Genomic DNA, 16,439 nt, shown 5'->3' with positions numbered 1-16,439 from the left:
CTGGCACACTCAGTGTATCCAAGTCATATCAAACATATTTCCATTTTCTCAGAATACTTGAAGCACTGATTTAATATATGGCTAAATGTCTTATAAAATTAAAGAGGATTATTCTTATTATATCTTGGATATCTGAATAGTTTACACAGGATAAAAATAGCTTGAATTGTATTCTACTTGCCAACCACTAAACTCATACCTGCCCCTTTAGGATGTATGACAATACTAATAATTAGCATCTGTATAGCACATTTGAATGTTCAAAGCACTCTACGAACATTAGTTTCTTATAATTCTTACCACCCAGGGTGGCCCACTCTGTTTTGCCGCCTGAGGAAAAAGGGAAAGATGCCCCCCACTCTGCCGAAGACTTGCTTACTGGTGTCACACAGCTGTGGCTTCTGGCAAGACTCATGGAACTCTTGTGAGATCTCATTGGAAGCCACCACTGCAGCTGCAGAGGTGGGAAGGACACCACCCCACAGGATTCTGTTGCCCAAGGCAATTGCTTCAGTCTGCCTCATGGGGAGGCCAGCCCTGTTACCACTAGCCAACAAAAGGTAAACTAGCATTATTACAGTGGTACCTCGGGTTAAGTACTTAATTCGTTCCGGAGGTCCCTTCTTAACCTGAAACTGTTCTTAACCTGAAGCACCACTTTAGCTAATGGGGCCTCCACCTGCCGCTGCACCGCCGCCGCACGATTTTTGTTCTCATCCTGAAGCAAAGTTCTTAACCCGAGGTACTATTTCTGGGTTAGCGAAGTCTGTAACCTGAAGCGTATGTAACCTGAAGCATATGTAACCCGAGGTACCACTGTATTCTCATATTGAAGATAAGGAGCAGAGGTCATGGGAGAGTGAATTTGTGGCAGAGATGAAACTAGAACCTGGAACTTACTCACTGGCTGTGTTAGTACCTTCACACTAAGCCAAACCATGGAGTAGTACAAACATGCTCATTCCGGAAAAGGAGTAATAAATAACATTTATTTTACCCCTCCCTGGGCTTTTTAGGCCAGCATAACACAACAACTAAGCCCAAGTAATGTCTGAACCAAAGATCATGGTGATGAACTCTCCTTCTTAACCATCATCTGTAGCCAAGATTTGTTCTATGGTTAAGCAGGAGAGAAAACCCACAGCTTTGGACAGCACGCTAAAGCCAAACTTTGGGCTTAGCTGTTGTCTTGTGCTGACCTAGAGTCAGACTCCAGAGAGGAACAACGCTGGTGTGAGCTCCTCTCCGGGAGCCAACACATTAGCACAGTCATGGCAAGTCACATTCTTCTTACTGCAACATATGAACTAGGACTGTTATTTTGGGTTGGATGATATGGTCATATTATCTTGGATACAAAGGGAGGCTGTTATAGCCATAAAAAAACCCCTAATGGTTGTTTACTCAATCTAGATCCAGCATTAATCACAGAAGGGGCGTCCATAGGTGACTAATCCATACATCACTTTGCTGACTATTCCAAGTCATTCACAGGCACACATATTTCTCTACAAAACTGCGAGCTACATCAACCTTTCCCTTTGTTTTTTTCTCAAAAACAGTAACAAACACACATTCCAAAGTTCACGGATCTTGGGATGAAGAGAAGGTGTTCTTTAAAAAAAAGTCATTGCCAGTTGTTCTTGATTCTCTTTTGACTCACTTCCGTTTCTGAATCAAAAATTTAAATGTAAACAAATCCAAGGTTAGAGTAAATTCAGGGGTGTTGCCCAGGATGCCTAACAGTATAAACAAGTGCTTCAATTAAAAATGATAATGTCTTATTACTGCTGTTGTTATTATTATTATTAACAATAATTTATTTATACCCAGCCTTTTCCCTGACGGGACTCAAGGCATCTTACAAACAACAACAAGAATTGCCATGAACATAGAAAACCAATCACTGAAACAGTTAAACGTTAATAGAATTAAAACTATATACATATATAAAATCTGTTTAAAACGTACAAATAATTACAATAAAAGTAGCATGGCACCAGCCCTTTCATTAAAAGCAGTCAATTCTTCCCAGCTGAATCTGAAAACTGTTGTTCTGCATCTTTTACCAGCATCTTTGCAAACCTAGCCATTACAGTATCATAAGCACAGACATATCTCTGGCAAGTCCTTATGATTTCTAGCAACTGTGCAGCTGGGATTTGTTCTCAGGCAATTTTAATTCTCATTCTTGTCCCCTCGCTTCAGGCAACAGGCTTTTTGTCTGGTTCTGGCCTCTCCCTTTCTTAATTAGACATGTGGGCTGACATTCATTTTTCATCCATCAGCATTTCCATTTCCCCATTATGTCTAGGGGCACATTACATATACTTTAGCAAAATGCCCTATTATAAAACATATCTTCAGGAGGAAGAGTTTCCTTACACAGAATCCTGATGCATTAATAGGAAACCCTGGTTTTGGTTTCAAATATGCATAATGGATTTCCCTGCAAAAATACCCTCTAAATTATGCAGAGTTATATTTATTAAACCAGCTGTACCAGAATACAATAACCATCTAAATAAACCCCTTCCTTATAATTTAGTAATATATATAAAACACTAATTTTTATAATCTATTCAGAAATCTTATTTATGAAATGGGAAAACAAAACTCTGGACTAACTTGAAAATGCAGAGGTTTTCTCCTAGCCTGGGTCCTTTGCAGATAGAATCATAGAACTGTAGAGCTGGAATGGACCTTGAGGGTCATCTAGTCCAACCCCCTGCAATGCAGGAACCTCAACTAACACATCCATGACAGATGGCAATCCAACCTCCGCTTAAAAACCTCCAAGGAAGGAGAGACCACAAGCTTCCAAAGGAGTCTGTTCCTCAGTGCACTCAAGATGCATTGAGCCTTTAAATGACATTGTAAATATAAATGATGTACAGTAAAGTGAAACTTAAAATAAATAAATCATATGCTGTATTTCTGTTAGCCACAAACAATTAAGGAATAGGACCTCTGCTAGGCCAAAATACTATTTACTGTTCAATGAAATTTGCTTTAGTTTAGCTACTTTCCATTTTTACAGCAGGTCAAATTACATGTTATGGTAAGCACCTATTTTTAGAAAAAGTAGCTACACAGGTCCTAGATCTGGGCTGGGACTGCAGCCCATGATAAGGGGTTAATCCTTTCCTCTCACACCATTTCCATCTGAAAATCCCAGCCCAGCCCCACTACTACAGGCAGCAGAAAGCACCTTCAGGAGAAGTAGCAGAGGTGAATGGTTTTGTAAAGGTGTGGCACTGAGGGGAACAGGGTTGAAAGCTCTTCTTTGCATTCCTGATTAGGTTCCCCAACAGCTCCTTTTCTTAAAACTACAGGCAGTGATAAAAACACTTAAAAATGTACACCTAGCATCATCTAACATGCAGTTTGACTAAAAATATGCACTTTTGTTCCCTTTCCAGATACCATTCCAAATTTAAAAAAAACAAACCCTATGCATTAAAAAACACTTGCACACTCCTGCACCCATAATAACTGATTCAGTGAAAAAGATCTTATCTCATCCTTCTCAAATTCTCTGGAACAAATGTGGATACCAATGCTTACAACCATCTACAAATATTTTATTTGTTGTTCCTATTATTGTCCCTAAAACTATTGTGTGTGTTGTGCCAATAAAAAAAACTACAGAACTCTTTATTTCACTAGGCATCAATACTTTAGCTCACTAAGGCTAAAGCTGAACAAGTCCCACTAGATAAACTAACTTTTCATGTTTCTGAGCCAGTTGTTCATGTTTTCTGGACCAATACAGATTACAGTGGTACTTCTGGTTACGAACTTAATTCATTTTGGAGTCTGTTCTTAACCCGAAACCGTTCTTAACCCAAGGCACGCTTTTGCTAATGGGGCTTCCCGTTGCCGCCGCACCGCTGATGCGCAATTTCTGTTCTCATCATGGGGCCAAGTGCTCAACCCAAGGTACTACTTCTGGATCAGTGGACTTTGTAACCCGAAGTATTTGTAACCCGAGGTACCACTGTATAGAGACATGTTTTTATATATTGTTATAATTCATTATCGGATTATTTCTATCTGATGCTAAAAATACTGTCAATTAAAAGACTGCCTATGCTAGGCATAATGTTTTTGATTTCTCCAGTGAACTCAAACTACATGCTACCACAGTGGTTAAGGATTAGCAACTGAGGCTTTAGAAGATACCCAAATGCTGTTTAATACTAGTTGCATACTAGTGCATTTTAGAGCATTTAAAACGCAGCAAGGTTGTTTCCTCCTGCTTAATTTCAAGTCTCACTGACACGCTGTGTACACACCAGAGAGGGGGCAGGGATGTCTTCACCTAGTGCGTGTTACCCATTTATTTCTCCATGCCTGCAACACACACCCCAACCTCCTATTCATGAAGCTGTCATCTGTGCATGCACAATGGCTGTCTCAAATGTACACACCTCTGTTTAACAGCTGGTTTGAGTGGAAATGCACCAAACAGGAGTATTTCTCAAGAATCTACAAAACAGATACGGATTGTGACTGATGTCATATGTACACAGCTTTAAACACTGGCAGTGGGAATGCACTAGAGGCAGAATTATCGGTAATGTGCACATGGCCTCAGTATGTAGGCTGCATATTCATTGGCAATCAGCATAACATGACATCAAAAGTGTTGGCAACAAATCTAAATAATTTTAAAGCAAGCTTCTTCTTTTTCTACACTTAAACCAATAAAGAGGATAGTAACTGCCTGATAAGCTGCCAGAACCATAAACTATGTGATGAAATGTCAGTTGTCAAAATACCAATATTTAACAAAGCTTATTTGTCATAACACTTCAAAAAGAGGCAAAGTGGCTTCAATGCAAATTATGCAAAGAGTGATGATTAAATATTCAGCATGCATTTGATCTGAAACTACTTATCAAAGTAGGGAGAGCAGAGAACAATCTAATGCTGAAAATGTTGCGGACAGGCCTTTCCTGCTGGGTTAGGCAGCTGAAGATGATGAGCTTATTTATTAGTTCATCACAAGAAGGAAATAACAAAGCACCACACTCTCTCTCTAAGGGTGCCACGGTATTGTGTAAACACCAAGTTGCATATTATAATGAAGGATATCATTTTAAAGTTAAAATGTCCAGTCAGCTTTTAGACAGGTGTGTGTTGTTTTATTTAAAGCATATTTAAAGCATATATTTATAATGAAGCACAGGAAGTACATAGTTAACATTATAAAGACAGCAACTTTAGCCTTATGCATAAGTAGTGCATTTGCAAGATATATGTAACAAATTGTGAAACTCCCATCTCTACTATTTATTGTCAGTCTTAATAATGTCAGTTCTATATACATGAAAGAACTTTTTAGCACACAAAGCATGAATCCCCCAGGTGGCTGCCTTTCAGTTAGTTGCTAACCAATAATTTCAAAACCACCCCTCACCATGAAAACTGCCACTTTTGATTTTTGCAAGAATCTGTTTATCACATCAAACAGGGATTGATGACAGTGATGTCAATAAGTAATGTTGCTAAACAAAGAAATACTTCCTGTATTCCTTGCTAGCGAAAGGAAGCATAAGTGGCTTGGGAGCTTGAATTTGGCAATAACCTCCTGACTATGGCAAGCACTCACCCCCAGAAGCTACACACCTGTGGAACTGGTCCAAGTCTAGGCTTCTGCCTCCCTTTCTGAATCATAAAGTACAGCTACATGCTTTCTCCTGTTTACAGCACAATGAGATTAATGTGCTTTAAAGTAGCTCAGAAATTTTTAAAGGGCATGCAATACAAGATGGGGTCAAAATGACAGCGCTGAGCTATACAACTCTGTGTCTGTGTATGGACCTATTTGGTGTTTTATTAAAACAGTCAGGACTTTGTCTGCACTTTTTAATCTATTCTTTTTCTATTGTTGAGGAAATGTGTGGATAAGAGGAAAACAGCAGGCCAGGGCAGGGCTGGAGAGAGAAAAAGAGAAAAGGGAGTGAGCAGCTAGGTTGTTAGCTAACCAACTGGGTCAACAAGAAATGAGAAAACCCATGAAAGCTAATAACGAGAAAGATCTGAATCCATAATGTGGTGGTTAGTTAATAGTCTTGTTCCTGTTACAGACAGCTCCTTTTGCTGTTTTAATCATTCATATACTCTTATCTACTTTCCCATAAACCATGGTCCCTGGGCATAGTATGGAGGGAGACTGAGCAGTATGTTTGCTGAAGCTAAGCAGGTCTGGGCCTGGTCAGTGTCTGGATGAGAGAGAAAATTTAGGAACTGCAGGTCTCACTTTAGTTCTTTTGCAAAGCACTGTGACTCAATGGAAGAGCATCTTCAGCTTGAAACCCAATGGAGTTGCTGCCAGTCAATGTAGACAGTATTGAGCCAGATAAGCCTATGGTCTGTCTAAGGCAGCTTCCTATGTTTTACAATGGAAGGAGGTAACAACCCACGCCCCCTGTTTTCATTAATTCTCTGGCATGCAGCTGCAGCATTCATATATCAAATAAATGTTCTCTCTAATGGAACCCCAGTATTGTGGGGACTTGTAAAGGATTAACTAAGTGTACATCCCAAGATTACTAAATATGGTCTGCATATCTGTAAGGAGTATTAACTATCCAGAGTGGTTAAGAGAGTTAAAAAAATTATTCCACCTTTTAAATGCATGCTTAAGGGAAAACAAGCCAGGAAACACTTTCTGTCTGTCATAAACAGTAGCAGTTTTTGTTTTGTTTTGTTTTTTTAAAAGCTGGCAACACAGTTTCAAGAATAAGTCTTTGTTCTGTCAAAAGATATTGGGCTCAGCCATGGCACACAGCATTTAATAAGGAGTGATGGGGTTCAAGCCATCTTGGGAGTCTTAGTTCTTCAATCCTGAAGATGTGTTTGTGGAGGGTTGCAATTCATCAGTATAGAGAATAATTCATCAGTGGTATCTTGGGTTACAGACACTTCAGGTTACAGACACCACTAACCCAGAAATATTACCCCGAGTTAAGAACTTTGGTTCAGGATGAGAACAGAAATCGTGTGGCGGCTAAACTGGTACCTCAGGTTAAGAACAGTTAAGAAAGGACCTCCGGAATGAATTAAGTTCTTAACCTGAGGTACCACTGTATACCAATCATATCTAAATGAGTCCTCCATTTTTTCATACAAAGTATGTTCTCGGCATACACACACACAAAAAAAAATAGAGATGGCCATCACTACCATCACCTACTTTTGAATTTCCAAGGCAACTAACTGAAAGCTGTTGTCAACGGTGGTCAAGAAGCTACATGCCTCTGCGAAGCTCACAAGCAGCAACACATTTTAAGAAACCATGATGAATCCTGCTAGAAAGATCAGGACTTGCAGGTCAAGTTTCCAGAAGCCTCTGGTTGTTACGGTTGGAAATGCTGTGCTTGATAGACCCACCCTGGTTTCATCCAGCAAGGCTCTCCTGCTGTCCTTAGCAAGTATTGCCTTAAGCTACAATTGGAAGTCCTGGTCCAACAAACCAACTGTTTGATTCTTAAAACGAAACGTGTTTTTTAAACAACAGGTGCTACCTGCCAGGTTCCCAGAGACATCTCACCACCCCCTGTTGCTGACAGAGAGCAGGACCAAGGACTCCTAGGGCTCAAGTTCCTTACTGAGGAGCAGACTTTCACATTTATTGTGTTTACATCCTAACCTTTTCTCCAAGGAGCTCACTGCGGCCTACATGGTTAACCTCTCCCCAAAATTCATCCTCACCACCTTGTGAGGTAGCTTCAGCTGACTGCTCCAATGTCACCCGCGGTGCTTCGCGGCCAAATGGGGATCTGGACGCGGGTCCCACCCCCCCGCCGCCCCCAATGTTAGGCGGCCGCTCTAACCGCTACACCGCACTGCCTCGAGCCGAGCTTGCCAGCTAATTCCGAGATGGTGGTAATAACGACAACAATGACACGCGTGTGTTGCGCATGTGCAGCCAGGAAATGCTCTCCCCTCCAAACACACCCGCCTGGTGCACTCTGCACATGCTCGTGGGGTTAAGAAAGACCCAACGACGAGGCCGTGCCTCACCTGATGTAAGGGCTGGCGGCCGCCAGGATGTTGGTCTGCACCGGGATCTCCTCGCCCTCCAGCACCAGATGGGCGTCGCAGAAGCGGCCCTCCTCGCGGAAGGAGCTCAGCGCCCTCAGGAGCCGGGCCGGGTGCTGGGGGTCCGACACGGCGCTGCCCGCTGCCCCGCTCGACATCGCGGCGTCCCCAACCGGACGGAGCCCAATTCTTAGCAGCAGGAGTTAAGGGGTGGTGGTGGTCGCCGATGCCGCCGCCGCCTCCTCTTCTCCCTTCGCGCCTTTTCCTTCTCTCCTCAGGGGCCTGACTCCGCCAGGCCAAGGCGGCCTTTCTCCGCTCCTCCTCCTCCTCCTCCTCACGCGCCCAGCAGGCCGAAGCTGCCTCCGCGCCTCGCGTCCGCTCTCACGCCTCAGCCGCTCTCCGGCTCCTCGCATCCGAGCCGGTCCCCCACCATACATCCCAGCCCCGGCTCCGGCCTTGACATCATATCCTCGCGCCGGCCCATCCCGGCTCCGCCTGCCGGAGAGGAGGAGGAGCCGCCGCCGCCGGTGGGATGGAGGGGAACTGGGCAGCCGCGATTATCCCCTCCAGGCTGGACGAAACGGACGGCATATGTCATGAACACCACGCGGGATGACAGCAACAACAACAACAACATCATACGCTTTATCCTCTTTACTGGCACGCGCGCAAAGCAGGGCGGGCGCTCTGCTTATGCTCAGAGGCACCAAGGCGGCTCTCCATCTGCCTTGCGCTGAGCTTGCTCATTTAGGTTATGGGGGCGCGCGCCATAACCTATGGCCCTCCGGACGTTGCTGAATTCCAATTGCCCAATTGACTAATTTAGCTTAAAAACTACTGTAAACAGTTAAAATTGTGAGTAGGGTTGGAATAACACTTGTAGTTTAATGGTGAATTTTGGATATAATATAAATGAAGATTTGGGTTATTGTAAAAGATGCAGGAGGAAATGATTAACAATAGGACCCACAAAGAGGGGGAGGGAAGTCCAGGAGATTCTATGGAATCTTGTCTTTCTGTTGTATGTTGGATATGTGATAGTAAAACTGTAATTTGAAAAACCAAATAAATTATATATATATAAATTACAAATACAATTGCCCCTGAGGCCGTGTTTGTGAGATTGATGGGAGCCTAGCAACATCCGGAGAGCCATAGGCTATTATTTATTTATTGTAGGTGTTTCTATACTGCTTAATATTCAGACTCTCTAAGGGGCGTAAGATTAGCCAGCCATGCCCAAACTCCTGATATGTGGAGTGAGTGGAAGATGAACATGCTCACAGCATTAAGCAACAAATAATGTTCAGAGATTTGCAGCACAAACCTATGCATATTTACTTGTAAGTAATCCCCATTGAACTTAATAGGACGTACTTCTAATTGTGCATAGGTGTGTGTTGTTATATGCTGAGACTATGCATGTACAGTCATACCTTGGCTTAAAGTCGCTTCAGGTTGAGCGTTTTCAGGTTCATTCTTTTCAGTGGGTGAATTCTGCTTGGGACATAATACAGTGGTACCTCGGATTACATACGCTTCAGGTTGCAGACTCCACTAACCCAGAAATAGTGCTTCAGGTTAAGCACTTTGCTTCAGGATGAGAACAGAAATTGTGCTCCGGCAGCAGGAGGCCCCATTAGCGAAAGTGGTGCTTCAGGTTAAGAACAGTTTCAGGTTAAGAACGGACCTCTGGAACAAATTAAGTACTTAACCCGAGGTACCACTGTACAACCCAATTATTACACTGGCCCCAACCAGAAGTTGGGCATTTAGTATTGCTGATCCCATGCTGTGGAACATGCTTCAAAGAGACATTTGGCAGACATTAAGACTTTTTTTTATGTGGACAGGCCTATACAGCCGATCAAACTTTTCTTGAGTAGCCAGTCTTTTTAATGATTGTTTTGTGCTGCTTTTATTGGTTTTTAAAATGTTTTTACATTGTTGTACACCGCCCTGATGTTTTATGAAAGGGTGGTACGTATGTAAATAAAACCTGTGTTTGCATTTGGACATGTAGGCCCATACTGAAACTTGTACACATAAAGGAGGAGGGATGCAATCCTCACCCTCAGTCTCATTCCCAAACATCAAAAGCCAGGGGAGATTGTTGTTGCCCAGGTGAAGTCAGAAAAGGAAGTCTTTTATTACATTTCTAAAGCCAGTGGCCTGCATGGGTGCATTGGAAGTCCAGGAAGCATTTGCTACCCTGGGAATGCTGTAACTCACAGGCCTTGTACCTTGCCACATGGGCAACAATGCAGAGATTTGCAGGTTCTTAGTGCTAGTTCTGGCAGCTATCACCATAGTGCACCTAGAAGTTGATGTGGAGTGATTTAAAGTTTTTGTACTGTTTTTATCTTTTATTTTGCTTGTAAGCTCCTTTGGAAAGGTATTTGCCCAGAAAACCAGCCTAAAAATATTTTAAATAAAAAGAACAATTAAATAAATCCTAAGGCTCATCCTATATCAGACTGGGGACTATTTTTTAGCCCAAGGGCCACGTTTCATTCTGGAAAACTTTTATGGGGGTCACAAAACCTTTGTGAGGCCAGTGACAAAAATGAGTAGAATAATTAATGTAAATTTAGCTTTGTACGGAAGACTGGTTTCTTCACACTCACACTCACTCCTCTGTCTTCCATCCAATCAAGCAAGATCCATTATCAGAGATAGAGGACATGTTGCAGCTAACTAAAAACACCCAAGGATGGTGTGGGGTGTAAATGTGGAGTGTGTATGACATTGAGTGAGTCCCAAAGGCCAGATAGAGAGGTCGACAGATTCCCCCACCTAGACCTGAGATTTCCCCACCTCTGTCCTTGATTCTGAGGCTGTGTGTTGGAGTTGACCAGCTTTTAGTATTCTAGTTCCCACCATAAAGCGCAAACCTTGGTACTCTGCATCTGTCCATAACATTACAAGAAGCAGACATTACAGGCAGGATTCGCCTAAAGAGCCCTGTGCAAAGATTTTGGCTTGTGAAATGGGGCTTTCCCCCTCTCCTTTCCTAAAATTGGCTCTGGGTGGTCAGCAAGACCCCCAGAACAGTATTTAGGGATTACGGGGGGGGGGAGGGATTCCATCAGGCAAGCAGAAAGATCATTTGGCATAGCACAACACAGAATTACACCCTACATATGCATGCATGCACACAATGCAATGATTTCCTTTGGGTGTGGGATGGGGTGTGCTGCACTGAATATGATCTGTCCCAGTCAGCTTGGAAGAGAAAGAAATGTGGAACAACCCAATGCCTCGTGCTCAATAAACTCCCAAAGCTGAGGACGCTCAAGGAACTTCACCTGTAAGAAGGCCCGTGTGTTTCTCCATTAATACAGCTGCTTTGGAAATTTCCTAACCAAGGGTGTTGTGCTTTGACTGCATGTAATGTGAAAGCCAATAATTTGGGTGACCTTGTCTTAATTATTTCAAGAGAAGTACGGTAATTTGTTTCTGCTGTCACCTGTTAATGATTATGATGTAAGGAAGCAGAACTGTGTTTTTGGTTTTCCCTTCAACTTGTAAACAATGACTTGGCTTCTCAAGTCACCTATCTAGGTCAACAAGGAAAGCAGGTGATGTAACAGATGGATCAAGGAAGAACAAACCTAGATGCAAAAAATGGGAAAGAAGCCTGTTGAAAACAAAACAGGAAATGGCCCAGCCATCCTCTTCCAGCTGGCTCTCTCCCTTCATCCCTCCCTGCAGGAGAAAAGAAAGGAAGGGTGATGTCTGAAGGTAGGGATGGGGGAGAAATTTGATTCAGTTCACAGTTATGTAGGTTAATCTGTCTAATTCTCACTTTCCAAAACTACTTGAACCAAAACACAGCAATCCTTCCAAATTTGCACTTTTCCAAATTTTCTCCAAAATTTAGATAGCAGGTTGACCAGCTGAGATGGATATAGCTGAGAGAAGTGTCTCTCAGTAGAGCTGATGCATTGGCCTTGATTCTTTTCTCTTATCTCATTCTGCTCCAGCCTGATGGAGCGGCTATTGCTAAGTGACCACTGAGGAAAAAAGCTTGTCTGCACTAACCTTTGCTACATGCTTTCTAGGCACAGGTCCAGGTTTTCCAGGTCCGTGTTTGAGCAGGGTTTGTCTGTCCCCTGTCTCCCCCCCCCCCCGTCACTTTCTCTTGGGAAACCAGCATTTTACAGCAGAATCAGAGCAAATGACAATCTGCAGAAAACCCTATCACCATTTGCTCCAATTCAGCGGTAAAACTCAAGTTTTCCTGGGGAAAGTACCAGGACAAAACAAAACAAAAAACCCCACTGATCAAACCTGAATCTGGAAAGTCTGGACATGTGCTTAGAAATGTGGCCCCAAAGGAAGTGTGGATGAGCCCAAAGGCTTTCAGTAGATCTGATGGAGTGGCTGTGCTTTCCTTCTCTCACTCTGCTGTAGGCTATTGCTAGATGACAGCCAAGGAACAGGAAGAAGGCGAGGAAGCCACTGTCCATAATAAACCTCAGCATTACACTTTAAATGCAAGGATGGAGTTGGTAGGGCATGTGTGAGTGTTTTTTAATGACCCCTGTGCAGGAAAAACATCACGTGAAGTAGCTTGCACTGCAACATTTGGGTCAGAGGGGAAACAAGTCGTCCTGTTTTATTCATGCAAATTAATGTCAAGATCACCTGATCTAACTTTAGGATAGTCATTGCAGTGGCATAGGTTTGGTGTTAAGCAAGTTATCCTGACTAGCCTTGCCCTGCTCCACAAAAACATACACACCCTTTTATATTGCCTGCCTGCAAGTGACGGTATGTTTTCAGCTTCACCCTGATTTTAATCCTCTGCCTGAGATTTCTTCCAGGATATTGGTGTATGGTGCAACTCCTTAAGTGCTTGTATTGATTTCAAGAGCCCTAATTGTATGCTGAGCTTTATGTTCTGACCCTGCATCCCTGAAGACAAAGATCTGGCCATTTACTTCAGACCCAAAGCAAGTTTGTCTGACAAAAGCTTTCAGTACAAAGGGATGTTATTGGACTCAAGGCTGTTTACATCGCAAAGTGATTTATGGACGTAGGTCACATCATACACTGAAAGGACATGACTTCCCCCAAAGAATGTTGGGGGAACTATAGTGTGTTAAGGATGCTGGGAATTGTAGTTCTGTGAGGGGTAAACTACAGTTCCCATGATTCTCTGGTATGTATGGATGTGACCTTGTGGTATGATGCAATCACTGATCTGAGGCAAGGCTGGATGTAGGGCTCTGGCTGTGATATAAGAGAGCAAAACACTGATGTTGCTCCAAAACTGGCTTTCCACCAAGTGCCTTCAACCTGGATTTTCCAATTTCTTGATCTTGTTACCCTACCTATCCCCTGCTTTTTCTGTGAAATTGCTTCAGGACTGCCTTACCTGATGTCCCAGCTCTTTATGTAGCCAGGGAGAGGAGAGGTTAAGAGCACACCAGCAGGAGTGGACTTAGGGCAGCGCAAGCGGTTGCGCACCGGGCTTTCAACCAAAAAGGGCACCTTCTCAAAGCCTGGTCAGTGGTTGCCTGGTTTCAGGAAGGAGGCATGTGGGCCCTGACAGGGTCCTAGAGTGCTCCTTCTACCTTCCCAAAGCTAGGCAAGTTCTTACTGGGCTTTGGGAAGGAGATAGGTGGGCTCTAGGACCCTGCCAGAGCCTTGTACCTCCTTCCCAAAGCCCAGCTTAAGCAGGTACTGTGAGTGCGTCAAATGGCCTTGCACAGGGTGGCATATTCCCAAGGTTTGCCCCTGACATTAGGTAGCCATCTGCCATAAAAGGTAAAGGGATCCTGACCATTAGGTCCAGTCACGGACGACTCTGGGGTTGCGGCGCTCATCTCGTTTATTGGCCGAAGGAGCCGGCGTACAGCTTCCGGGTCATGTGGCCAGCATGACTAAGCCGCTTCTGATGAACCAGAGCAGCGCCCGGAAACATCATTTACCTTCCCGCCGGAGCGGTACCTATTTATCTACTTGCACTTTGAGGTGCTTTTGAACTGCTAGGTTGGCAGGAGCAGGGACCGAGCAACGGGAGCTCACCCCGTTGCGGGGATTCGAACCGCCAACCTTCTGATTGGCAAGCCCTAGGTTCTGTGGTTTAACCCACAGCGCCACCCGCGTTCCTTCAGCCATCTGCTATAGAACACCACTTTTGGCCCACCAGTGTTGATTTCTAGTAGTACCTGCAATAGCACAGCTTCAAGGCCATGGTTGGCTGAGCCCTACTCACATTTGCATTGAACCTGTTGATTAGAGTAGCAGGCTTTCAAGTTGCACAAACCCCTTCAAGTAGAAAGCCCCAAAAGCCTGTAAGATCCAGCATATCCTATGGGTGTATGTTAATAGTCCGATCTGGGTAACTTGAATTCAAACCCTACTTAACCATTAACTCAGTGGGGATGATGTGGGGTAATGTCATCCATCCCTCTTTGGTTCAGTTTCCATTTCCAAAGCATGGAACTTCCAGGCAACCTCTTTATTGAGCATTATCTTTATTTGACCGCAGGTGAATTAGATGACACTGGCTATTTAATTAGCATTCATTCTGATTTGTTTGGAGGAAGTTAGACAATGTTGCATCAAGCAAATATTATCCCACATTTTCCTGTGCATCACTTTACGTAGTGCAAAAATTGGATATTTCAGGAAAGGAGGTGTGTTGTGTTAGAGCTCCAAATTAGCTTTAATTGTGCAACCTACATTTTCCCAAATAGCATGTCTGGAAGTGCCCTATGTATCTAATTTTATCAATTAAAAGCTAACTCTCAGTATTAAGAACAAAATAAGACATTATTAACACTCAGGAGGAAATTAAAAACATTTCCTGATTACCCAGGAATTTGATGGTTGAAAGATAGTGGGTTGTCTCCAACTAAGTTTTACTCATAGCAAACCCATTGAAATTAATAGACCTAAATTAGTCATGGCCATTAATTACAATGGAACTACTCGGAGCAGAAGTAGTATTGGCTACAACTTACTGTTCTCACCAACCTTGAAATTATTAGTTGTATGTGGCTTTTTAAACATGTTTTAGATGTTCTTAATTGTATTTAATTGTTCACAACATGTTTTATCTCAATTGCATTGTTTTTACTATTTGCCCATTGGGCTTCTTAGGGAGGAAGAAGAATGGGATAGTAAGAGCCCTGCTGGACCAGAGCAAAAGTCTATCTAGTCCATAATCTAGTTTTCATTCTGATCAACCAGATGCTGATTAGAAGCTCACGAGCTTTTTGGGGTGCTGTACACATGATGTTGCAGCAGTTTTTAGCCTTATCCTCCATGAATATTGCTAATTCCCTTTTAAAGTCATTAAGTTGGTAGCCATCACTACATCTTGTGGAAGCATAGTTTGTAGTTTAACTATCCCTGCATGGTGAAAGTATTTCCCTTTGACAGACCTGAATCTACCACCATTCAGATTCTAGTATGATGACAGAGGGAGCAAAATATGGTAGCTATCTGAGTGCTTCCACACAGCAGCTTATTGTGGATTCGGTGCTTCTCATGCATGAAAGTTTTACACAGCATCCACATGAAGTGATCCTCAGCAAAATGCCATCCCATATGTTTTTCCCACTTAATCCAGATTTACCATAGACACATAAAATGCAGTAAGTCAAAACAAAACACTCACATGGAAATGGTAAATCCAGAATTAATTGGGGAGGAAGGATGGGATGGCATTTTGAGAAAGACAATGTATTGTGGTTACTGCAAAAAAGCTACCTGTGTGAGCAACGCAAACTCCACTATAAAATGCCCTGTGGAGGCATGCTCTATCCACTTCCTCCACAGTCCAGGATGCTTAATTTTATATAGTTCTATCATCATGACCCTTCATATTTGGCTTTCTTCCCATATTAATAAGAAGGCTACCCTCAAATCCAGAACCAGCCCTGATCTGCATAACAACTCCTCTATTCCATCTTTGGTCACTAAAGCACATTCAACACACATTTAAAGCACATGGGTTCCCTCAAAGAATGTTGGGAACTATATTGCGTTAAGGGTGCTGGAAATCATAGCTTTGTGAGTTCCACAGGGTTCTTTAAATGTATGGTGTGGCTGTGACAGTAGACTGTTTTTGTTTTATTTTTTAAAATCATGCTCAACAACATCTTTTCTCTCTCCAAACTTCCCTCCCTTCCAAATTTGTTTTGTCACTTAACAAAACACAAACGCTTGCAGACTACTTCATGGCTCCCCCACCATTGGCCATCGTAACAAAATTATGCTGCAATATCGATATATTCATTTTCACCAAATGAACTGACATAATTATCTGCATTTAAAAAAAAGTCATACTCATTTTAGTCATACTCCATCAGGAATTGTAAATCTTGACAACTTATTCTGAGAAAAAGAGACCCAAGTCAAACAAGCTC

The 16,439-nt window shown here is 42.9% G+C and overlaps 1 protein-coding gene across 1 annotated transcript in view; it reads right to left on the bottom strand.

The window, feature by feature from the left end:
* The window catches only part of GAN (gigaxonin), a 42,344-nt gene extending 32,858 nt beyond the window's left edge, over positions 1–9,486 (bottom strand). The window contains exon 1 of the mRNA XM_083629823.1: positions 8,035–9,486. Coding sequence (XP_083485949.1) covers positions 8,035–8,210 — 176 coding nt within the window. The 5' untranslated portion in view covers positions 8,211–9,486. The remainder of the gene's footprint in view (positions 1–8,034) is intronic.
* Between the last annotated feature and the right edge of the window lie 6,953 nt (positions 9,487–16,439).

This window comes from Podarcis filfolensis (genome assembly GCF_964270895.1).
Source record: "Podarcis filfolensis genome assembly, chromosome: 8".
Classification (NCBI taxonomy): Eukaryota; Metazoa; Chordata; class Lepidosauria; order Squamata; family Lacertidae; genus Podarcis; species Podarcis filfolensis.
The sequence above is the reverse complement of the archived record's forward strand: the minus strand, read 5'-3'. Positions and strand labels throughout refer to the sequence as shown.